The sequence below is a fragment of the Muntiacus reevesi genome, chromosome 3 (genome assembly GCF_963930625.1).
Source record: "Muntiacus reevesi chromosome 3, mMunRee1.1, whole genome shotgun sequence".
NCBI lineage: Eukaryota > Metazoa > Chordata > Mammalia > Artiodactyla > Cervidae > Muntiacus > Muntiacus reevesi.
In genome coordinates this window covers 130,563,872-130,589,512 of record NC_089251.1, presented here as the reverse complement: position 1 = coordinate 130,589,512, position 25,641 = coordinate 130,563,872, and the positions used below count along the sequence as shown (strand labels likewise).

The following is a 25,641-nucleotide window of genomic DNA, read 5'->3' as shown; positions in this document are numbered from 1 at the left end:
CCTCAGGAGCCAACTGCTGTGCCCCCCTGTGGGCACACACAGCTGCCCACAGGTTCCTGAGTTCACACCCCTCCAGGCTGGACCTGAACACGCATGCTTGGCACACCACCACACAGGTACACTGTTCCGTCCCCATGGGTTCACAAGGCTGGTTCCCACATACAGCGAACACACACACACATGTATGTACTGGGCCAAGAGCCCTGGAGACCCACCTCTTCTGGGATGGTTGGCCAATGGGTACAATCTTATCCTCGTAGAACCGTTTCATTGCAAACCGGTCCAGGGCCTGGTCGGCACTGTGTGGAGAGACAGGTGGTCAGAGGAGCCAACTTCCACGATCCCCCTGTCCCCCCACCCCTGCTCCCCAGACCTGCAGAGCCCTCCAGTCGCTCTGTCCTGAGATGTTTTCAGGAAAGGATTGCTCCAGCATCCCTCCCTCCTGTGTGCTGCAATACTCAGCACGGGAGCCTTAGAACCAGACACCCCGGGAGCCCATCTCAAGTCCACCACTGACTTAGTGGCCCTTGGTCTTTGGGGAAGGTCACTTAACCTTCCTGAACCTGATTTTCCTTTCCTGGCAAATGAGGTGATAACTATGCCTTCTTTGAACGCTGTTACGGCAATTGAGGGAGATTAACATCTCTAAAGAGCTTGGCACATGTGGGCATACAGTAGGTGCACAGGCAATGTTCACCATTAAGCAAAGATTAAGCTGGTCAGCTTTCTTAAAGTCATAAAACTACCGTCCTATTGGCAAGCCCTTCAGAGGACACTCTACTCACCCTCGAAGAGGTCGTTTTATAAAGAGACAGATCACACAACTCTCATATAAAGAGACAGATCATTCTAGACTCTCCACCAATGTCCCTCTTAGAATAAACCCCAAAGTCCTCACCAAGGGCTGCAAGGCCCCTGGACTCTGCCCCCTCGCAGCTTCACTTCCTAGTCTTTGTCCCCTCACTCATTCAGCTCCAAACACGCCAGGCCCTGGCATTCCCATGGCTGGCATTTGTCCTACTCTCTTCTCTGCCTGGAAGGTCCTCTGCCCCCACCCCCCCAGACCGCATATGACTCAGTCCTTCCCAGCCTCCTGCCACTTAATCCCAGTCTTTGCTCACATATCACCTCCTTAAGAGACCTCCCCTCCCCACCGTCTTGCTCCGGTCTCTCTTCTCAAAGGACTTGCCTCCTGCTCTTAAGGATGTGTTTGTTCACTTAATTTAACACTCACGAGGACAGTGGCCCACCTTTGCCCACTGCTGTATTCTCAGCACCTAGAACAGCCGGCACAGTGACTGTTTCGTAACCATTGTCAAATGACAAAATGAGTGGACAAACTCCTCTGCCTCTCTGCAAAGCCAGATCAGAATGGAACCCATCCGCTGGCTGTTTCCTATTCTGTCTTGCTGCAGACATCAAAGTAGGAAGGTGCCCCTGATGGCCAGAGGCAGGGGGCATGGATGAGAAAATATCTAGATGACTCTGCTGGACCCAGATGTGTTCCAACATTTCCTTGCGACTCCCTCGCTGCCCTTTGGGGTGAATAGAAGGCAGTTTGGCAAAGGAAAGTGGCCCCAAGAAGCCAGCTGGGTGGGGTGCCCAAGCAGGGCCTGCCTCCCACAGCGGCTCGCCCCACCACTGGGGCCCCAGATAGGAGGATGGTCTCTGCTCTATGCTGTCCCCTGTCCAAGGGCCCCTACCCCAGAGCTGTGGGCAGGGACTTTCTCTTTTCTGGGGGTCCTCGTCCTGTCCTCAACATCTCTCGTCTCCTCTGTCCTCATCCTCCAATCCCAAGGAAGGGTGAGGCCCTAGGTGGGTGGGGAAGGGGGTCCTGCTGTCAATATTCAGAGAACAGGAGACTCGGGTTCTCTTACCTGGCAGAAATGTTGCTGTAGTGCATGTAAGCCGCGATCACAACGCCGATCCTGCCTCGATTTCCCTGAAAGAGCCCCAAACACAAAAGCCTTCACTGCTAAGGCTGGCCCTCCCACCCCAGAGCCCAATCAGAAGCCGGGAAGAAAAGGGGTTGGAGAGAGGGGATGTAGCTCTCAGATAGACAAGGAGTAGGGACAAAGCAAGTGGGGCTGGATCTTAAAAGAAGAAACAGTTGATTATCTACCACACCTGAGGGCCCCAGAGGCTGGTAGCCCCCACTTCTTGTGGGTGCCACCCCAGACAGAATGTATTATCCCCAAGAAGGAGAATACACACAAACTTGCACACTCACACAATCCAACGATTCGGGCAGGTACATGCACTCATCACACACACACATCCCGCCATCCCCGCTCTGACCTTGTTGTGTAGGACGACCACATTGTGGGGGTCAGCATTGAGCCAGGTGTCCATGGCCTTGCAGACACTGCAGATCTTCTCCAGGGCCGGGGTGTGCAGGTCAGGCCAGCCAAATTCCAGGACCTGTGGCCCAAGCCATGAGTGAGAAGTGGCAGAAGTGCAGAGAGCCAACAGGGGTGGGGGACGGTGAGGGGACGTTAATTCCTACCCTGCCCATCAACCCCGCTCAGAGGCAGGGGTGTGGAGGCCAAGGACACTGGTCCAAGGCTTGGTTCTGACACCGGCTCCCTGTGGGACCTCAGATTAGTCATGGCCCCGGCCCCAGTCCCAGTTTCTCATATGTGTATAAAGTAAAAGCTTAGCGCTCCCGAAGGTCCCAGGAGTCAACACAGCCTCCTTCAAACTTTAACTCACAGAACTTTAAAGTACAGGAAAACTTGTGCTCAGAAGGACCCAGAGAGCTCATCTAATCCAGCCCGTCCACTTTTAGGCGTGCAAACCGAGGCCCAGAGAACCCTGCCGCCCACCCAAGGTCACACAGTGACGGGCACCAGAATCCAGGGGCTGGAGCGGCACGCAGAGCCCCTCCACACATGGCCCACTCCACAGCAAGTGAAAGAACGCTGGCTGCCGGACGCCTGCACTGGCAATTCCCAGCTGGTGCAAATCCAGAAGACTGGTCAACAAGACCAAAAATCCCACAACCCCAGCTCCACCCCAGGGACTGTGTGTGCACACCGCCAGAGGCAGGCCTGGGTGGAAATGACTGTACTGAGCTTTGCTTTCTGTAATTCGTATCACAGAAGCGCTATGTGTGTTTCAGTCCTCCAAACAGAAGAGAGCACAGTGACTTTGAACAGGCTTTGCAAACAGTCACAGCACTTTTCTCCAAGATTCTAACATGGGATCTTTGGAGGAAGGGAGCCCAGACAAGGAGAACTCCCCCAAACAAACCCCCAAACAGCCACAGGCTCACCTTGGCGTGGAGCTTTGTGATGTCAGGTCTTCGCTCAGAGAGGTTGAAAAGCTAGAAGGAGGAAAAGGAAGAGGTTGTGAGAAGGCTGGCCCTTTCTCTCTCTCTCTCTCTCTCTCTGTCTTCCCTGCTGGAAATTCTACTACATGAGCACACATGAAGCCCCCCCCCCAGACACACACTGACCGACGGGAACCAACTACAGGTTCTCAGGATGAACAGGGAGACAGAGACAGGTATGTAGACACTCAGCCCTGCCCCTGGATGAGCAGACATCCTGAACTGAAGGTGAGAAGGGGATGGAATCTGTCTTGGGCCTGACGTGCCACCCCCAAGGTGGGCGTCTCCCCACACTGTATGAAGATCCAGTGGTGGCAACTGATAAGCATTTGGCCATCTCTGGCTTCTACTTCACATGGTGCCTTTAGAAACTTACCCCATGGAAATGCAACTGCTCTGTGGTCAGACACCCTCTACCAAAGGGTGCAAACCACACTGGGTGGACCCTCTCAGATCCTTGATCTCCCAGGAGACACCCCCTGACACTTGACCACATCCCACGGGAATCCCCCTGTCTCTGAATTCCTGTCTTCCATCTCTGGAGGAGGCAGGCAGAACTCCTGATATCCAGCGCAAGGCCTGGGAAACTCAAAGGCCCCTGTGATGTCTCCTGGGGAGAGAAGGGGACCAGAGCAGGGAAGATACGCAGAGACTCATGGAACTCTGGACTCCTGAAATTGGGCAGGATCTTAGATGGCTTCTGGTCCATTCTTCATAGGCTTCCCTGTTGGCTCAGTCAGTAAAGAGGCTGCCTGCAATGCAGGAGACCCAGGTTCGATCCCTAGGTCAGGAAGATCCCCTGGAGAAGGAAATGGCGGTATTCTTGCCTGGAGAATCCTATGGACAGAGGAACCTGGTGCGCTACAGTCCATGGGGTCGCAAGCGTCAGACATGACTTAACGACTAAACCACTACATTACATCACTCTTGAGTCCCATAAAGGAATATGCTTTATGCCATTAACAACAGCTACCACTTGGGTGTCCACAGCCAGCCAGGTCTCACTAAAGACTTGACATTTAACAAGGTGCCTTAATTCTCTCCACAACCTCGGAAGTAGATACTGTCATTAGACCCATTTTACAGATGGTATCCTAAGGCTTAGAGAGGCTAAGTGCCAAGATCAGATAGTTGGTAAGAGCAGAGCCAGCATAGAACTTTCTGATGTTTAAAACCAGATGTCTTTTTTTTTTTGGCTGCGCCATGCAGCATGTGGAATCTTAATCTCCAAACCAGGGATCAAACCCATGTCCCCTGCAGTGGAAGTATGTAGTCTTAACCACTGGCCCATCAGGGCAGTCCCTAAAGCCAGACTCTTAACAACGCCCAACAGAGCTGATGGATGGGTCTCTATAGAGGGCCGAATGGTGTCCCACAAAAATTCACATCCATCCGGAACTTCAGAATGTGACCTTATTTGGAAACAGGTCCGTTGCTGAAGTAAGCAGTCAAGGGTCTGGTGATGAGATCATCCTGGCTTCAGAGTGGGCCCCAAATCCAATGACTTGTGTCCTTATAAGAAGAGGAGAGGACACACAGACACGGGGAAGAAGGAAGGTCATGTGATGATGGAGGCAGAGACCAGAGCAAGGCGCCTACAAGCCAAGGAGCTGCCAGAAGATGGGAGAAGGCACGGAGAATTCCCTCCCGCCGGACCGAGATGGAGCACGGCCCCAGTGACACCTTGACTTGGACTCCTAGCTTCCAGAACTGTGCAAAAATTAATTTTGTTGTCTTCAGCCAGCTAATTTGTGGGAGTTAGTTACAGTAGCCCTAGACCCTGCCTCTGCTCTCTCACCGTGGCGTGGCCGGTCCGTGGGTCCAGCCCACACGGACCTTCCTATAAGGTGGGCCCGAGCCCTCCTCTGGGGCCAGGATAGCTCCAATCCCCTGGCCAGCCTTTCTGACCCCCATAGTGGGTGAGGAGTCAGGGGTAACCTCCTCCACATTGGTTGGGAGATTCTCCTGTCCCAGGTACAATTCTCTGTTCAGAACACGAGGTCTCTCAAAACACGATCTGCCACAGCTCTGCCCTCAGACTTCTCAGAGGCACCGACAGCATGATATCTCTGCCACTTCCTGATGCTGTGACCTCAGGCAAATACCCCACCTCTCTGCTCCTGCAGTAGCTGCCTCCTAGGGCTGTCGTGATGTTAAATACATGGGGGAGAGTTAGGACAGGGCCCGGATCATCACAGGCGCTCAATAACATGAGCGTCACCATTGCTCCTTCCTCCTGGTCAACACACACGTACACCCACACACATGCAGACATACCACATGGACACAAAACCCACTCATACACATATACACACAAACACACATACATGTACAGACACACCACATGCATGCACACAGCCCACTTGTACACATACACACACAAGCAAACATACCTGTACAGACACACCACATGCACACACACCCCACTTGCACACATACATGCACAAGCACGTACACATACAAACCACACATACGCATACACATGCACACGTACAAGGACAAGGACAGACACACACAACTTGGCTCAGATCCCATGTCCCAGCTGCAGAGACACTCCTCAGAGGACAGCTGGACAGTGAGCGAGGACTCAGACCATGAGAGACGCCCAAGGTCAAGGGCAGGTGAGAGGAGAGGGGAGGAAGAGCTGGTGCAGGGGCAGGTGGGATGAGACACCAGCAGGAAGAGGCGGCAGGCAGAAAGGATGGGAGCCCTGGGCCCGTGGGCGGGGGGCCCCATCCTCACCAGGTAGTTGCCTCCATGTTTGGACTTGAGCATCTGGGCCACCTCGCGGAGGTTGCTCCGGAAGTTCTCCTCATTGGCTGTGCTGGGGAAGGAGACGGCAATGATCCTCTCGGTGACGTACACCAGGTCCAGCTCACAGCTGTCCTCCGTGGTCCGGCTCGTACTCATGTTTCTGGGGAAACAGCAGGCAGCAGATCAGAATCCAGGCCCAGGACGAGGTCCAGGAACCTGCACCCCTCCACGCCATACATGGCCCCCAGATCTAACCCAGGAGGGCTTGGCTGCTCCCTGACCCCGAGCCAAGGCCAGAGGCTTCCCTGGGCAAGGCCAGTGTAGCCCTCAAGGCCAGTCTGGGAGAGCCGGGGAGAACAGAGCTGGGCAGAAGCCGGCAAGGATCTCAGGCCGTTTCAGAAACAAAGAGTGATGACACCAGTCCTAGGTGCTCATCAATCCCATTGGCACTGCCTTCAACCTGTGATCCCAGAGGTCAGAGCCAGGGCCAGAACCAGCCAGGGCCCAGGAGTCCAGCTCAGCCTCCCAACACATGGCAGCCACCTGATCTGGCAGAAGCTTCTCGAAGGATCCAGGGAGGGCTCCAGAGAAGAGGGAGAACCCGAAGCTAGGGGCTCTTGCATCCCAGAGCTGAGCCTTCTACCGCCCTCCGCTTGCTCTGAGCTGTGGTGTGGGCGGGGAGGCCCCTCAGGGGCAGGGGCAGCTCAGGTGACACGCTCACCTGGGCTCCAGGTAAGCCAGACCGCAGCGCACATTCCAGCCCTCCCTGGAGGCTGGCCTTCTCCTGCCCTTTGTTCGCTGACTCTCCCCCCACCTCTGGCAGCTCCCACCGCACCCCTCCCCCCGGGCTCTTCCTGCCAGTGAGCTCCCTGATCTCTAAGGGCCCAGGAGGCCGAGGATGCTGCCGCAGTGGCAGGGGACCCCAGACATCCCAGTGCCATCGGAGCTCCTAAGAGAGGTCTGCCTGGGCCGGGCACCGAGTGAGACGAAGTGCCCACCCACCTCACCCGGCTGCTCTTCCAGAGGAGGGTCCAGGGTGAGCTCACGGGATGGGGAAAGGGGTCTCGGCACACTGGCAATCCATTCCAAAGGCCCCCAGCGGCTTCTAGGGGCATCTCATATCCTTCTTACCCCATCACCAGCCTCCTGCTTCCGCTCACTACCCAAGATGGACCACACTCATGTTGATAACCTCTCACTACCTCCGGCTAAAGCTGGGACTGGAGGGGCAGTGGGAGGGATACCACTGGGGTGTTTCAGAGTGATGGGGCGGCAGTAGGGTGTACAGCCCCAGGACGTCAAGAACCGGGGCAGAATCCAAATCTCCGGGGTTAGCTCTGAGCCAACTGTATAGATGGGGCTTGGAGACAGGGGAGCCAAAGGTGACATATAGCTTCTCCACGGGGACGGTGACTGGGACGCGGTGACAGAGATGCCAGTGTGCTGAGAGACCACAGTAAATTTGGCCTCTGAGTCCTGATCATTCCTGGTCCGGCAGCGTGTGGGGCTGGGGCTCCTACGAGAGGCAGAACAGCGCCACCACCTGGACGACATCAGTATGACACTCTGCACCCACCGATTCTCAGCTACAAGCAAGGAGGAATCTGCTAAGGGGGCCGTCCACTCTCTGTGGACAGCTGGCAGAGGGACTACAGCCCACTGGGAGCTTCAGCTACACACCAAGCCCTCTCTGGCTGGGGCTCCAGATCCCTGGGGCCAGATTCTCACTCATCTCAGAAGCCTCGGATGAAGGAGAGGCAAAGGAAGCCAAAAAAAATCAGAGAACCTGGACCCAGGACAAAGTAGCTCTGGATGAGCCAAGCACCGAGTCCCCTGTGATCCCCTTGCCCCAGCCCCCATCAGCCCACCCAGCCAGAGGACCTTCCTTTTATAAATGACCCTCGAATATCAGAAGTCACCTCTCATGGAAAGGAACAGGATCTAGCACAGGCCTCAATGCCAGCCAGTCCTGAAGGCAAATCCAATGCTGCCTGTTTGTGGTTGCGTGACCTTTAACAAGTTGCCTCATTTCCCTGAGACCCAGTTTCTTCATCAGCCAAATGGGGATAAAATACTTACCCTGCAGGGTTGTTGCAAGGACTAGATGAGATCATGCAGGTAAATAAAGAATCCAGCTCAAGGACTGGCTTCAAACTAGAATTCAAAACATGACTGATTCCCAGTGGCATCTACCCACATCCTCTCACTGTAGCTTCCATGTCTGCCATGCTCCCGACCAGGGGCTTCATGACTTTGGCATTAGAGACTCAGGCATGACTTGCTGGGAACACCCACAGTGACCTCGCTGCCTGCCCTTCACCCCCTGCCCCCTATAGTCTAGGCATACCTGATGGGCTGGGGATGAGGCTGGACACTTGGTGTAACTCTGGTGGAACTCTGGGAAAGAGAAGAGAGGAGCAGCGTTAGGACGGGGACCAGCTGGATGGCAGGAGAGCAGCAGAGAGCTGTCCACACAAGTGGTCAGGGCCACGGACAAACACAGATTTCCTTCTCCTGCTTCTGCCAACATTCCAGCCCAGGCGCCCTAAAGCCTCAGCAACACAGCAACTCAAAGCCAAAAGCAATCGATGCCAATCCCACGTGAGTGTGCCTGTGTGCCTATAAGCCCCCGAGGGGAAGCGCTTTCCTCCCTCCAGGCAAGGAAGAAATCCCCAATGCCCAGAAATGTACCAGGCCTGGGCTGGTGCCACCTGCACTGAGTTTACACTCAATAAAACAGTTATTAAGTTGATGGACACTCATTTCACCTTGATGTGCTAGATATCGGAACAGTAATCCCAAGTGGTGAACAGAGATTCAAGCATGAAAGAAGGAAAATGAGAGCGCTAGCACCCCTCTGTCCAGCTCTGAACATCTCTCCTCTGACCACCAGCTGCCCACAAGCCTCTCCTTTAAAGCAGCAACACCAGGTCAGTCCAAAGTTTTGAGACAAGAAGCCAGCAGGCATGGTGTGTACCGACCAGAGCTAGGCAGCAAATCATGCTTCTAAGGACCCACTGCCCATCGTCTGTTACCTCCCTCATCTGCTCCCATCTCTAGGGCTGTCGACTGGTACAAAATTAGGCAAATGGACCCAAGTTGGTGTCCAAAACATCTCAGGGAAATTGTATGCTACGGCAACGAAAGTGCAGGATCAGACCCCCCACAGCATCCTGCTGGACAACCTCGCACCACTCAATGCTCTGAGCCTCTGTCATGTCACGAGTGCTGTGCTGTGCATAGCTGATCTTCAGTCATCTCCGACTCTTTGCAACACCATGGACTGTAGCCCTCCAGGCTCCTCTGTCCACAGGCAAGAATACTGGAGTGGGTTGTCATGCTCTCATCCAGGGCATCTTCCCAACACAGGGATCGAACCCAGGTCTTCTTCATTGCAGGCAGATTCTTTACCATCTGAGCCACCAGGGAAGCCCCAATGTCACAAGTAAGATGCAACAATCATGGGGTTATTTGAAGAGTAAAGGGAATTATGCATATCCGGTCCTTAGATGTTCTTACTATCATTACATCGAGTACAATTAAAAGGATAGTTAGAGACACAACAAAAGTTACCTCCATAGAAAAGCAAAACCCTGCATCACCAGCTGCCACCCATCCTTTCATTCACCTCACTAGATGCAGAATCGGAGCCCTACCTGGACACTCCCAGCCAGAGCCCTCTGAGCCCACTGGCACCTTCCAAACATGCCTGAGCCTTCCCTAAACCAGCCTTTCGTGACCACCAAGCTGCATCCTCTTGGAGGAGAGAGGAGCACAGTCCACCAAGGAGAGGAGAAACCAAGGCTATAGCAACTCACCCCCAGGTCCTGACGACCAGCAGGATTCATCCTCAGACTCCTGGCTGGACCACTGGGTCCCCAAGAAGAGGAGACCCCTTCGGCCCTCTCCACGCAGCACCAACGAGGCGGGGGTGGGTGGGCTCTGCAATCCCGCACCCAGCTGAGCCCCAAGTCAGGGCAGCCCCCCTAAGAGGAGGACTCTCCATCCAGCCTTTCGCAAGAAGGCTGCAGCCAGAGCCCGGGGCTGCAGCGCAGCCGGGAACAGCTCAGCCTGGAGGCAGCGGGAGGAGGAAACAGCCAAGTCGCGCTGTCAGGCGGGAAGTTTCTCTGTCTCCACAGCTCTCCTGGCCCCGAGGACTTGGGTTTGCATGAGTCAGGCATGGGGAGTTGGGGGGTGGGAGGTGGGGGGGGCAGTAAGGAGGGGTTGAGTTGTGTTTGGTTTTCAAGACCCAAACCAGGCTGTTCCAAGACAACCCGCTCAGAGGAACGCAGAAACCCGACACTTCATCGGTCTCCGTCTCTCCGGTCCCTGATGAGGAGACGATGAACCTCCCCAGGCCCTAGGCCCGGCTCCAGGCCCCAGGGCCACCCTGCTATAAATAGCCCCTTGGTTCCGTCGACTGCTGATTCACAGCCATCTTTGGAGGAGGCCACTACAGCTGCTTCTAACAACTGGAAGCCACAACTATAGCCAAGGCCGGAGGTGTGGCCAGGACCACGGGGCCAGGCCCCCAGGAGCCTCAGGTATATAAGCTGGGCTTGGTGGGAAGATTGGGGGGTCGAGGGGAGCCAAGAGCCTCCCCAGGAGCAAGAGTGAAAGGGAAGCACGGAGCAGGAGAGCCAGGTCCCGCTTCTCCACCCCCCTCCCCAGTTACAACACTCCACATTCTTCAGCCTCCCCACCCCGAAAAGCCGGGAAAGATAAATAAAAACTTGGCCCCAGCAGAGTCTGGCCACGCCGCCTCCAGAGGTGATAAGACAAAGTCCAAGCCGGGGCCAGCGGTGAGGGGGGCAGGGGAGAGGGGAGGCAGGGGAGGAAGCCGCCCTGGACAGTGACCCTCGCGCGGAGGATGGGGACGAACAGCTGGACGGTCATCCCCTGATGAATCACTGGGCTGCCCTCTCGCTGACGGGGCTTCCTGTTTTCTGCAAAGTTTGGAAGCATGTGACACTCACTGGCAGAATGCAGCCGTGCGCAGGTAACACGGCCGGGGGGCGGCTGGGTGGAGTCACGGGAGAACTGGAGGACCAGAGGCGGGCCGGGGGCGGGCACGGGGCCTGGGAGCATGGGAGCGACACCGCTCAGGGCTCTGAGAGACACAGTGACCTCGCAGACCCGGCTGGAGACCGAGCCGACTCACACGGGGCCTTTTTCAGGAAGGATGAGGTCTTCTCCGCACTCCATCTCATACCCCCTCCCTCATTCCGTGAACTCTGCTGAGGGCCACCAGCTGGGCATGAGGCCCCCGACCTCAGAAAGCTTCCATTCTACGAAGGAGCAGCAGCCATGAGGCCTCACTGACTGCTCTGTAAAATGGGTACAACACAGTCGGGTGTGATTTACCTGTTCCACTCAAGAGCCTCTGGGGAAAACTACCCAAGGGTTTTACAAAGAGTTCTCTAGGGACTTTCCTGGTGCAGTGGTTAAGAATTCCCCTTCCAATGCAGCGGACATGAATTCGAGCCCTGGTTGGGGAACTAAGATCCCACATGCTGCGGGGCAACGAAGCTCGCACGCCTATAACTAGAGAGAAGCCCATGCACAGCCACAAACAGCCTGCGCACCGAAGACCTGATGCAATCAAATAGATAAATATGGTTTTTTTTAAAAAGAATACTTGAAGATTTTATTTTATAAAGAAAAATAAGCTGTTGGTCTGCCTGTAATACCATTCCTTTCCTCTCTGGGGCTCTCAAAGCCATCTACCCACAGCTCTGAACTTCTTCCCTGCGCCTCCCAAGACACAGATCCATAACAGAACTTCTGATCCAACTCCTGTAGGCACCAAGATCGCTCCCCCACCGTCATCATCAAAACGCAGTCGCTCCTCTGCTTAAAGGACACTGTAAAAGGAAATTCCATAGCCTCCCCCAAACCGTGTCTTATGTCTCTTCCTATCAGCCAGTTCCTACTGGTATCTAACCCTCACCCTTCCTGTTGCAGATTCCGCCAACACCGTTGACCTCGGTCCTCAATGCCGGCGGGAGCTGCTGACCACCGCTTAGACACTCCAGGGCCACTCAAGATCTGTGACCCTCGGTTCCGTTTTTCGCCTTCATCTTACCCACCACGCAGCAAGAGCAGGATCTGGGCGGGGTTGGTTTGGAGCAAGGACTGTGTGGGAAGAGTCCTGCCTTCTTTTGAGGTCCACAGACCAAACACAACAGCCCTGGACCAAAGGGAAAGCTGTTTCCGGAGCCCAGGTCCCCAGGGGGCACAGTTGGGAGGAACAGTAGCAGCCATGTCAGGCAGCCGGAGACCGGTGACCAATCTACGTCAGGGGCCCTTCCCCACCCCGACCTCTCCTCTGGGGGCTGTGGCCACCCCCTCCCCTCTGCACCAGCCCCTCCGGCCACACCCCTTCCTCTCTCCTTCCTGCCCACCCGCCTGGATTTTTCCAAAACAAAGTGCGACACAGCACACCATCCACAAACCCTGCAACACACCAGCCTCGCTGGAGGAAAACAGCCATTCCTGCCCTGTGAGTCCTGGGCCGTGAGCCAGAGACAGGAAAATAGCTCAACAAACAGGCACATTATCACAGCAACAAGCCCCAGAGCAGCAGCCATGCTGCTTCAGAAACGGTCTCCACACCCGGGGAGAGGGCAAGAGAGCTCAGTGGTTGAGCAGGGGACCCTGGGGTCACTCAACCCGGGACAGGTTTCTGGGAACCTCAAAGACTAGGTTTTCTCTCTTCCTTCGCAGTACACAGGTCATTCTAGAATCTGCTCACTTGCTCAGCCTTTCATGAACTCCTTTAACTAGACTAGGCAGACCAAGACTCATCACTCCTCCCATATCAAGGCAAGACACCACTCTTACCCACCCCTGGCACGCAGACACACATACTTTCATCCCAGATCAACAGATTTTCCCCTAAAAAATTTCTAATCCCAGCTAGGCAGCAACCTCTTTCTTCCCCAGGACCAAAGTCCGACACGCTTTCAGGTCAAAAAGTTCTTCACGATGTCTAACTTCAATTTCTCTTGCTGCAGCTTTACCCTGTTGGATCTACCTGGCCTGGGATGGGGTTGTGGGGAGCAGCTGCCCTAGGACTCGACTTATAAGAATGTCCAGACCATGGGCTAAAAGGCTTAGTTCACACAACATCACCCTGTCCCCTGGCCAAGAGTCAGGAGTCCTGGAAACACCAGATCCAGGCAGCGGTCCCAGGACGGAATGGAGAAGATTCATTGCAATAGTGAGCTCCTCCAAGCCTCTGTTTCCTCATCTATAAAATGGGTTCACAGCATCTGCCATAGTGAGATGTCATGGGGATCAAAAAATACCCAGGCCAGCTCCTGGCCCTTAGCCAAAATACTAGTAATAAGAATGGCTAACATATATTGAGCATATAGTATTCACTTTGTGAATTCACTTCATGAATTATAGAATTCACTCTGTGTCCGTTAAGCTAGTTAATCCTAGTAGGTACACAAAACATTGCTTCCTCCCCTGCACCCCAGCCCCAGAAACATCACAAATGTGGACAAGGGTCCCTCTCAGCATGTGTACTCCGCACCCATAGGACCCGTGCATACCTTTTCCACTAATTTGAGAGGCATGTTCCTCCTCCTGGCCAGCCCCCGTGCGGCCCTGGGGACACCTCTGCCTTGCGGGGCTGGGCAATGTGGAGTGGCAGTGGGCTCACCACCGACGTGCACTGCCTCCAGGAGCCTAGCGCCTCCCTCCAGGCCCTCCCCGCCGTGGGTCAGGCAGCTGTCAGATGATACGGCCCCATGCCATCAACAGCTCCCCCTGTGCCAACCGCCAAAACCACTCCCTGTTCCTCTGCAGATCGGGGCAGGAGAGGATGGAGAGGCCCGCTGAGGGGTGAATTGTCAGAGAAGGCGGGGAAGAAAGAGAAGGTCCAACTTCACTGGGCATCTGCCCCTGGGGTGTGACAACAAGCCCAGGCACGAGTTGGGCTCAAAGCAGGGGAGGGAGCCCCTCCTTCCTTCCCTGGGTCCTTCCACTTAAGGAGTTTGCCTGTCACCCTCCACCAAAAAACCACACGGCAAGAGAAGCCCACAAGGTGAACCAGCCCGTCTTTCAGCTTCCTCCTGAATCAATAGCATTTAGCCATTTTCAAAGCCTCTTCTGTCCAAAGAAGCAGAGCCTATGATGCCCAAGAGTCCAGGAGTCCCTCTTCATCTCTGCCCTTGGTCCCTCTCGCTGCATGCAGTGTCACCCATTCCCCTGGCCCTTACTTTAGTGACTGCTCACCACCCAGCCAGCCCTTGCACACCCTCCCTCCCCACCCTGCAGTACTGAGGTCTGCTTAAGTGATGGGCAAATGAGCCCTGAGTCCAGCTGAGCTGGATGGAGGCTGAAGCCAAGACTGAGGCCCAAGACTGAGGCTAAGTCGGGCCTGCTCACTTCTTTGCCCCACCCCACTGGTGGCTCAGATGGTAGAGTCTGCCTGCAGTGCAGGAGACCAGGGTTCGATCCCTGGGTCGGGAAGCTCCCCCAGAGAAGGAAATGGCAACCCACTCCAGTATTCTTGCCTGGAAAGTTCCATCAATGGAGGAGCCTGTCAGGCTATAGTCCGTGGAGCTGCAAAGAGTCGGACATGACTGAGTGACTTCATTTTTTTACTTTCTTTCTTTCTTTCAGTCTGGAATTGAGTTGAGTAACCCTGACTGCCCTTCTAGACAGAAGATTATGAGGGATGCCCCACCAAACAGGACAGGTATGAGACGTCATCCACCTCCCCGAATCCCCCACTCACCAGGGAACCACCATGTCTTCCTCTTCCTCCCCTTCCCCATACTTACATCTTCCTCAAGGCTTTTCTGAGTGTTTCCACCCCGAAAGGTTCCTTCTCCCTGGAGACAAAGAAAAGGCAGTCAGAGAGAGGAGTCGAGGAAAGTCATCAAAAGGTCCGGGGTCTTTCACTGCTGGGTGTGGCCGTGGTGGGGTGGGGGCCTGCAGGGGGCTTGCTTGTTTGTGCAGCATCTCTTTGTCCACTAAAGGCCCCTCGGAGCCAACCACACCCACTCATGTGTGTCTCTCCTGGGGAGATGTCAGTATTCCCATTTTGCAGACGAGAAAACTGAGGCACAGACAGGCTTGAGACATGCTACAGTCTCACAGATAGAACCCTGGCCGAGTTGAGACATGAGCCCAAGTCTTCCAAGTCCATCAGCTAGCTGCTAGCCTTGGTTTCCCCACTGCACGATCCACCTACTTCCTTCCCTTCCTCCTCCAAGCAGCCTTGAGGAAACCATCTATCCTTCTGCTAAGGCAGAAAGATGTGTTTGGAAAGATCTTCCTGGCTCTCTCACATGCTACATATTTAATAAAGAAGACCACATTTTAGCACTGGCTAAAATGCTCCTCCCTGCCTGCCTCATTCCCCAGCAATCATTTCCCAACACACAGGGGGATGGTCTGATGTCCGGCTCCGCATGTCACAAGGTCCCCACCCTTCCCCAAGTTCCACAAATCTACTCCAGAAGGGTGTCCTCAAACACATCTGTTCACTGTCCCCCCATCTTCCTTCTGCTTTCCCGGCCTCCCCAAGCTGCTCCCCGCCCCCACCCCGCCTGCCATCACTCACCGTGTCCACTACATTCTTCAGAGCAGTCTCAGTGTTGACGGGCTGTGGACAGAGGGAGAATACAGTGTGAGGCCTCAAGACAAACAGGTTGGCTCTCTCCCCGGGGCTGGAGGCTCTGATGGGCAGAAGACCTCTGGAGACAGCTTGCATGGCGCCAACCCAAGACTCAGACATAATATGCTGACCCCAGGCTTGGAGGCAGAACTTGGAAAGTGAAAGACCATCCTATTTGTCCTAGAACCATCCAGCTCGACACACCTCCAGAGGGACCCTAACTCCGACCTCTCTAAAAGGAACAAGGAGCAAGTAAGTGACTCCTGTTCCTACCTGCCAGGCATGTGTACCTACCCCAGATGCTTCATCTACTCATAAGAACCCAGTGAGGCAGGGACCCTTACCATCTTTGAGCCTTACTTTACAATAAGGAGAAATCAGATGAGTGGGCCAAAGCCACTTGACTACTAAGGGGAACAAAAGGGTTGGAACCCCATCTTGGGTATCTACGCCTCAAGCTATGTGAAACTGCAGCAGTGCCAGACATGATGTTTCACACTTTAGTGGGCTTTCAAGGACCACCCCACACGGGCCCTGCCCCCCACCTTGCAGACCTCAATTTCCATGCCCCAAAGCTCTGCTCCATCCAGACTCCTTGCTATTCCCACATCCAGGACTTGGCTTGTGGAATGGCTTCTCACTTTTTCCTGCAAGCTCTCCTCTTCCATGAAGCCCTCTCTGAACACCCCAGCAAGGGGGGGCTCTCTCCCACCTCAGAACTCCAGTAAGCCTTACTGTCTGAGCTATTTATCTGGTCCTCGGTGCATGAGTAATCTCATTGTGGGAATAGGTCTCATTCCAACTATTGTTTTATTTGTGATTCTTATCCCACTTTTCTCCAAAACAGATTCAAAGCAGCTTTTTTTTTAACCAACTCAGTTGCCACACCCCTCATTCTGGAGATTAGTTTATGTGTAGTGGGCAGTCACTAAACACCTGAGGACTGATCCTGTCCCTCCCCCCGGTGCCATCCTTCCCTCGCCCAGACCAAGAGAAGTGCTTCCCACTAAAGGCATCCTGAAACATGGGCTCCTTAGACTCCCTCACCACAAGAGAAAAACTTCTCGTTCCAGGGCCACCTCCTGACCACAGTCTCCAGGGCTTCATTTCCAATTCAGTGATGTGGTCAGAGGGGTGCTTGAATCTTGCAAGTGGGCATGAGTCAAGGTCATGGAAACAAGTCTCCACTGAGATGACTATGGACCAGGTATAGACAATGGATCTCAAAATAGGAAAGACCAGCCCCAACCCTATCCCCAGGACCTGAGGATGCACTGTTCATGTCTGAAGACAGGGGAATGAACAGAATGACTTCTGAAAGGTTCTGGAATCTGGGAGAAAACTGGACCAAGACAGGCATGAAGGAGGGCTTCCCTAGTGGCTCAGACAGTAAAGAATCTGCCTGCAATGCAAGAGACCTGGGTTTGATCTCTGGGTTGGGAAGATCCCCTGGAGAAGGAAACAGCAACCAGAAAACTCCGTTTTCTTGCCTGGAATATGCCATGGACAAAGGAGCCTGGCGAACTGCAGTCCATGGGGTTGCAAAGAGTCAGATATGACTGAGCAACTAACACACTTTCAGGCTTGGAGGAAGGAAGCAGGCTGAGCTAAAGGCAGTAGTGCTCTTTCTAAAAACGCACAAACTTTACCCTACTGTACTAGGGACAGCGTATGCCACGGACAGAGGAGCCGGGCGGGCTGCAGTCCATGGGGTCGCAAAGAGTCAGACACAACTGAGTGACTAACACACACACACACTAGAGACAGGAGGCTGAGGCCAAAACTTCTTTCCAGGTGAATAAAGCCTCCTGTGCAGTTCAGGGTCAAGGCAGCTTGGGATGGTTGAGGGTCCAGGAACGGAGTTGGAGCTGGGGAGGTACATCAGCCAGCCCCTTCCAGCCTCCTCCGTTGACCCACCTGGAGCCTGAGGATGACTCTGCAGAGCAATGAAGATGCCACATTCTGTCCCCACCCAGCCCACCCCTAACCCTGCCCCAGCTGCCCCCTCCCTCCCCCAGAGCCCCTACTCCCAAGCCACAGGCCATGGGGCAGGAGGCAAATGAGCCCACAAGAAATCCCCAGGGATCCCTGCCCTAGAGGGAGCTCTAGGAGCTGCCTGACAATCAGGACCAGCGTCCCCCTCAGCCTCCCACCACCAGCCGGCCCCACCCAGTAGAGTCCTCAGAGGCAGAGCCAGGCTGCCCCCGCCCCTGGATCCCCTGCCCATCTCTTCTGGTCCACGGCTCTGTGATGCTCACGTGGAGACCACAACTGAGTCGGGACCCAGATCGCCCAGCTTCAATGCCCTCTCTCTTCTCAGTCTGTACAATCAGCCTCCCTGACAGGGAGAAAGGACAGAAACAGGGTGGGATGGAGAAGCTGGAGACAGAATGCCTGCCTCATGTCCATTACAGGCCCCGGAGAGCCCCTCGTCCTGCTCTGGGGAAAGTCTCCCAAGAGACCCCGACTGGGCAGGGCAGAGTGAGAGCTGGGGTTCTCAAATTGGACTGTGCCTGCCAATCACCCAGAGGGCTGCTGGTGGGCCTCTGGGCCCTCCCCAGAGGTGAGAACCCACAGACTAAGAAAGGACCCAAAAGCATGCATTTCTAATAGGTTTCCAGGTCAGGGAACGACACTGTGAAAACGACCAGTCTAGACGGGCAGCATTGGCAGCAGCCAGCAGGGCCACATCCTGACTCTCTGCTACTAACTGTGACCTCGGGCAGGTCACGTGTCCTTGCTGCTCCCCGGCAGGACTGCACGGCCCTATTCTGTGAGATGCAAATGAGATGAAGCAGAGAAAGCACTCAGCACAGGGCCGGGCACTTAGGAAGCTCTCTATAAATGTGAGCTGTTATTTCTCCACCCCACCCCACCCTGCCCCACCTTGACCCTCCTGTCCCACCCCTCCTGGGTCTGGCACAGGGCAGACCAGGGAGGCAATATTAGAAACCACAGGCCTCAGCAGGGCAAAAGCAACTTCTCTCCCTGCCAGCAATCATCTGAGCACCAGCCCCTCTGCCTGCACCCCTTCCCACGCCAGCTGGAGGCCAGCCACAGGGCCAGCCATTAAACGCCGGCCCTCAACATTAGTGAAGAGGCTTTCTGAGGAGCTAAAGATTTCCAAAAAAACATTTCCAATCTCAACACCCAGTGTTTTCCTGCAGTGTTTGCAAACATAGCCCAGCATGCACACTGCACTCCCCTCCCCTCTGCTCCACCCCTCGCCTCCACCCCAGGCCTCCTGGGATTGGAGTCTGGCTTCCCTGTTTCCCAGGCACTGCCAGCTCTGGGGCTAGTGGGAATGAAAAAGGCAAGGGAACTGGTAACAGGAGAGGGGTCTCCCCTCAGGCCACCCCTGTCCCAGGTCCTGCGGGGAGGCTTGGGTATTCTACAGGAGGTTCCCAGGCCATCAGGGCTTCAGTGGCTGACAGAGACCCACTAGGCCTTGGCTGTCACCCTAACTTTAGCGTGCACACACACACACCCTATTTTTGCACACCGCTCCTCAGACACCATCTCCTCCCTCCCCATTTCATGGATGGGGAAACTGAGGTACAGAAAGGTATGGGTATGATTTGCTCAGCCTCTCACAGTGAGATGCATGGCAGGACTCCGGTGGACACCCATGTTTTATAAAACCCACCACTAAGCCCACCTGCTGCCCCTCACCCCAATTCCCAGCTGGCCTGCAGGCGAGGTGAGCAGGTGCCAGCTGGCCGACTCTGCTTTTCCTTCCCCCTAAGGCTCAGCAGTCCCTTGTGGCTCAGCTGATAAAGAATGCACCTGCAGTGTGGGAGACCTGGGTTCGATCCCTGGGTTCGATCCCTGGGTTGGGAAGATCCCCTGGAGAAGGGAAAGGCTACCCACTCCAGTATTCTGGCCTGGAGAATTCCACGCACTTATAGTCCATGGGGTCACAAAGAACTCGGACACGACTGAGTAACTTTCACTTTTCACTTTTCAAGGCTCAGCAGTAGAAGGATGAAGAAGATGGAACCCAGATAAGGGTGATACCCACCCACCCCCATCTGGCCCCACCCCCTGCCCAATCCCAGGACGAACCCAGGCTTTTCAAAGCCGAATCACCTGCCCCACCAGGGATCTTCCAGAATGCCTCCTGCCCTCAGGCAGGACAACTCAAATCCAGCTCAGGAGCAAGTGGAAGGGTTTGAACCTGGTACTGCTTGGCCAAGTCTTATGGTGCACAACCCCGAGAGTAATACCTCCTCCAAGGGGCCTGCATCGAGGGGCCTCACTTGCCTGACCTCTTCCTGGTCCTGGACTGGAGGTGCCTTTTCATAATGTGACTGCAGTAACAAGAACGACTCAGTAGGTACTAAGGATGCCCTGGGCTTAACACTGGGCTCTTCACTTTCATGATTATCAGTCTTCATAACCAACGTTCACCAGGTAAGCATTATCCCATTTCACAGGTGAGGAAAACTGAGGGGCCAATAGTTTAAACCACCCGGCCAAGGTCACACAGCCAGTAGATAGACAGCTGGTTTTTGAACGCGGCTCCTCACATCCACCTCATGCTCAGTCTCCTCTTGGGCATAATCTTCATCCAGTTCCTCTTACTCTTAATCAACTGCCCTCCTGTTGGGAACAAGCTTTCTGCGGCTTAGAAACTAATTGTCTCGGGCCCTCAGGAGGAAGAGGCTTCTCCAATACACTTCCAGAGGAAGAGGAGGAAATGGGTTGCAGCAGGAGAGACTGGGATCAGACATCAGAGGGAACTTCCTGAATGCGAGGGGTTGTGAACCACAGGATGGATAAGGGAAGCTGCACATCCTTTGCTCAGTTTTTTCTTTTCTTTCCAAAAAAAGACAAGCGTGTCCTCTCAGTGGGTTTAACCACCCCCAATGGTGTGGGCCGGAGGAGGGGCCAGTCTGCTGAGGCTGCTGTGGCTATGATGACTGCCTCGAGGTTCATGCAAGAGGACACGTCGGTGGCCGGCAGGGAGGGTGGGCTGGGAAAAAATGTGTCTGTGGGCTGCTGTTCTGGAGGAAGGAAAAGGCAGAGGGCCATGGCGGGTGGGGGGAGGTGCCCAAGTCCTGGACTGGGGGGAGGAGGGGCCCGGGCAGAATGCGGACTCAGCCTCCGGAGGAACATTCCGTCCAGAAATTCCTCACACCCTCCCCCCTCCCACCCCTCCAGCTCTCCCCTCTCTTGCCCCCTGGGAGGCCTGGAATCCGGACAGTTTTTCAGGCCAAAAAGACCCCATGACATCACATCTACTGCCACGGATGGACTGTGAGGTCAGGGACAGCACTGCCTGCCCGTTGGGAGACGAATCGAGGACCCAGAGCACGTTATTCTAGGCTCATGTGTTCTCAAAATAGAGCCCTAAAGCAGATGAAGAAAAGGGGCTGAAAGCCAAAGGGAAGGGCAGGGAAGCACCATTAACGGGACATTTGGAGGGGGCGTGGCCGGGAGGGCACTTCGCAGGCCCCACAGCCAGTCCAGGACCAGTAACCTGGTAACGAGGCAGCAGCAGCAGGCAGGGGAGCGCTCTGAATCTCTCTCGGCCAATAAAGAAGCTGAGTTTCCAGGGTGGTTGGCCAGCTCCACTTGAGCGCCGGTCAGCCCTTCACCTCCAGTTATTTCCCAGCATCCCGGGAGGAGGGGGTCATCAAGACGGAGGGCAAGGGGCTGAGGGGGAGGGCGCCAGCAGCCCGGGGCCCATGAGTCTTTGAATGAAGTTGCTGCAGGGGCCACATCCTCTCCTGGGCAGGCCGAGGCCACCAGAGTAAAAGAGCAAGCTGGATGTGAACAAATGGAATGTGATGCCTGATTTTTCCCTGCACCCCCAGGGAGGGGCCTGGGCAAGCTCATACCTGTCTTCCGGGTCCCCCCAATTCACCCTGAGGGACCCAGGACCCGACTCCAGGTGGTTGAGGCTGGGCAACTGTGGACCCCGCCCCCCTACCCTGTCCTGCTCGCGTGTGCTCACCGGGCTGGCCCTGAGCCAGGCTGGAATATTTCTCACCCCCTCCTGCCACCCTCTCCTCCCTGTGGATGTTGTTCTCCTCCCTTTCAGACAAGGCATTGGGGGTGTGCACCTCCCCAGGCCCTTCCTCTACACCCCCCTGGCTGCCCTTGCACAAGTCCTCTGCCCAACGAATGCGCCAGCGTCATCTGGTCTACCAGCCCTCCTCCTGGCAGCCCCCAAGCCCCCGAGCCACACCCCACAGCTGGCGGCAGACTTCACTTACAACGCTTGCTTTGGGTCACTTCCCCACTCAAGGACCCACAATGGCCCTTAGTGCTTGGCTCATCAAGTTCAAGTTCCCCAACCTGGCTTCTGGACTCCTATCCCTTATCTGGCCCCTTTTCCCTCGTGGACTCCACTTCCTTCCTCCTCCTCTTATCTGCATCCTCTGCTCCTCACTGCCCACCACCGTGCCACCTGGGTTCCCGCCTCCTTTCCCACACCCAGGCTCTTCCCACCAGCACCCCAGCCAGGGCCAACGAAATAAGACGGCCTGACCCCTCGTCTCCCCAGCAAGGGCGCTGGATTTGCTCCGGCCCCCAAGCTTGGTCTTTTGTTTCAGCCCTCTCCGTTTCAGCCCTGCTGCCTTCTGGAAGGCCCGCCCTCCTTCCCTCTTCTTGTTCATTTGCTCAAGTCTTAACCTGGACTGGAAACAGGAGGCAGGCTTGCCCACCCAGTGCAGCACAGAGTGATGGCTGCCTCCTTGGACCCCAAGGCTACCTCTGGTCAGAACCCCTGAGTCCAGGCACTAGTTCACTTCCACAGTAGAGTTCTCTCTCTCCCACTAGACAGGGCGAGGCCCTTCACCCAACTGGGGCCTCTCCCAGTGGGAGTCAAAAGGGATGTGGTTAGCACATGCATGGATGCCTTGCCCTCTGGGGACCACGTCCCTTCACAGCCAAGTGTAAGGACAGGACCTCGGTGGGTCCTGAGGACTTCCACCCAAGCACTCCCCACATCGACAGGACCTTCTATCTGCACCATAACAGCCATCAGTGAGTGTGAGGTGTTCCAGTGACAGACAGCGACTCCCTCAGACAGCCCCGACGGTCCATTTTAGGTGTTAGAAAACTCTTCTCTACACCCAGGTCTCCTCCTCTTTATGAGACCCTCCACCTAGGAGGTGCTCAGGGAAGCCAGTTTGTCCTTCAGGAAGGTCTCCCTCCCACTCTATACCCACCTCCCCACCCCATACCCTCCCTCTCCACACCAGGCAGTCGAGGGGGCACACAGACTGATTTCCAACCCCCCTCATGGCTCTGCGAGTCCTCTGTGGAATGCAGTGCTCAGAGTTTGCCCTTTCCTTTGAAAACCAGGACTTTCTCAGGCTCATTTCTCCTGGCTTTACTTCGTTTTCCAGAATCTCCAAAAGATGGCCCCCTCATGGCCCACTCAGTGCCCTGGGATGAAATGCATCGGGTTTGGGAGTTCAGATGAACTAAAGCCACTGCTGGACACTCTCCCTAATGGAGAACAGGATGGCAGCGCTGGGCTGGGGGGGTGCTCCACGTGCTTCTCAGGGGCCTTCTTCTCTTCCATGAGACAGCCTGGTGCCTCCTCACCCTAGATCTGACACTGGGATACCTTGAGTCATCTGAAAATCTGAGGACCACCACCTCACAACCATTAGGATGCCTACTATCAAAAAGAAGAAGGAGAAGAAAGAGTTTGGGCAAAGATGTGGAGAAATTAGACCCTCTTGTGCATTACCGGTTGTAATACAAAATGGTACAGCCACCGTGGGCAACAGTATGGTGGTCCCTCCAAAAAAAGTCCAAAGCAGAATTACTATGTAATCCAGCAGTTCCACTCATGAGTATATACTCAGCAGAACTGCAAGCAGGGATTGACAGAGATGTTTATATGTCCCTGTTCATAGTAGCATCATTCACAGTAACTAAAATGTGGAAATGACCCGAGTATTTATAGACAGATACATGAGTCAGTAAAATGTGGTATACACACAGGGAAGCCTGGTGTGCTGCAGTCCACGGGGCCGCAAAGAGTCAGACGCAACATAGCAACTGAACAACAAACAGCAATGCATGCAATGGAGTATTACTCAGCCTTAAAAAGAAGGCCACTCTGACACATGCTACAGCATGGATGAACCTTGAGGAGGGGTAATAAGCCAGTCACAAAGGACAAATTTTTGTATGAATCCACTCATATGAGGTACATTAAGTCATCAGATTCATAGAGGCAGAAAGTAGAAAGGTGGCTGGCAGGGACTACGGAGCTCTTATTTAATGGGTGTAGAGCTTTTTGTTTCACAAGATGAAAAGTGTTCTGGAGGTGGATGGTGGTGATGGTTGTGCAATGAATTGAATGTACTTAATACACTGACCTGGACTCCAAAATGATTAAAATGGTAATTTTTATGTTATGTGTATTTTACCACAGGTTTCCCTGGTGGCTCAGCGGTAAAGATTCCGCCTGCAACGCAGGAGCCGCAGGAGATGTGGGTTTGATCCCTGGGTCGGGAAGATCCCCTGGAGGAAGGTATGGCAACCTACTCCAGTATTCTTGCCTAGAGAGTTCCACGAACAGAGGTGCCCGGAGGGCTACAGTCCATGGAGTTGCAAAGATTCAGACATAACCAAAGAGACTTAGTGAGTACACATATATTTTACCACAATTTAAAAAAAAGAAAAAGTGAATCAGAGTGAAAAAAAATTGTCAGGGCCTCAGTTTCTTCTCCTAAGAAAGAGCAGGATTTGACTACATGTCCTGTGGTCCGCTCATTGTTATGGCTCTGTGCATCCTCATCTGCCCTCCAGAAGCCCTGGCACTCAGCAGAAAAGAACCAGCATGCAGTGCCCGGCACAAGGGAGGTGCTCGGGAGTTGTTAGCTGGTAGGACAGATGGCAGATAGATGGATGGAGAGTGGGCTATGGGGCTTCCCTGGTGACTCAGTGATAAAGAATCTGCCTGCTAATGGAGGAGATTCAAGTTCAATCTCTGGATCGGGAAGATCTCCTGGAGAAGGGAATGGTTACCCACTCCAGGACTCTTTTGCCTGGAAAATTCCATAGCCAGAAGAGCCTGGCAGGCTACAGGAGGGATGGCAGACAGATGGATGGATAGACCGGCCCCTAAATCTAAGGCCCTCTGGCTCATGACTAGCACTGTTTAGAAGAAGAAATCCAGGAGAAGCCCACTTGGCAATAGCAGGCATTGACATCAGCAGCAATCACTGAGGGTATCAGGGAGAAAGCTGGCCTAGGAATCCACATCCCCACTGCTGATCCAGCCTACCCCCCACTGCTGTGTGACCGTGAACCAGTCACATGGCCTTTCTGAGCCCCAGTTTGCTCCTCTCCCCGAGACGGGCCCACACCCATCCAGAACTCCACACAAGTCACTGTGGGCTCGGGGAGCCCAGCATCAGGGGAAAGGCAGGGAACCGAAGCTGCTGTGTGATAAACCAGTCCCATTTGTCACGATCATGCTTACGAGTGCGGACCCTGGTGCCAGGCTACTGAGATGAAACCCCAGGGCCCCCTCCAAACAACTCTGTGGCCTTAGGTCTTATCAGGGTTCTTCATCTGAGACACTGGGGTAATCACAGCACCTCCCTCACTGCACTGTGCTGAAGAATAAATGAGTTTATTTTTGTAAAGCTCTCACAACAAAGGTCTGCAAAGAGGAAATTCCATACATGGGTTAGCTTTTCACTTGCTCTGATTACTGAAACCAACCTGGCATCCCCGTCCCCCACCACACACTCTCCACCCCACCTGCGATTCAACAGGACTTGTTCCACAGAACATTCAAGTCCTGGTTTGGGGGCTGGCCTGCGGAGGAGAAGCAGTGCCCACACAGCTCTCCCCCGACCCAGGTCTCCTGGGTGCCAGCCTTTGGGTGCAGAAGGGCTCAGATCCGGCCCACTTCAGTGGCCACTGCACTTGGCCATCACCC

At 54.7% G+C, this 25,641-nt stretch overlaps 1 protein-coding gene across 7 annotated transcripts in view; it reads right to left on the bottom strand.

Annotated features, from left to right (window-relative positions):
• The window catches only part of TNS1 (tensin 1), a 208,339-nt gene that overhangs the window by 89,240 nt on the left and 93,458 nt on the right, over nucleotides 1-25,641 (bottom strand). For all 7 annotated transcript variants that reach the window (XM_065930605.1, XM_065930604.1, XM_065930606.1 and 4 more), the window contains 8 exons: nucleotides 15,669-15,710; nucleotides 14,884-14,934; nucleotides 8,433-8,482; nucleotides 6,074-6,245; nucleotides 3,275-3,325; nucleotides 2,299-2,421; nucleotides 1,878-1,942; nucleotides 216-299 (listed from right to left, as the gene is read on the bottom strand). In XM_065930605.1, coding sequence (XP_065786677.1) covers nucleotides 216-299; nucleotides 1,878-1,942; nucleotides 2,299-2,421; nucleotides 3,275-3,325; nucleotides 6,074-6,245; nucleotides 8,433-8,482; nucleotides 14,884-14,934; nucleotides 15,669-15,710 — 638 coding nt within the window. The remainder of the gene's footprint in view (nucleotides 1-215; nucleotides 300-1,877; nucleotides 1,943-2,298; nucleotides 2,422-3,274; nucleotides 3,326-6,073; nucleotides 6,246-8,432; nucleotides 8,483-14,883; nucleotides 14,935-15,668; nucleotides 15,711-25,641) is intronic.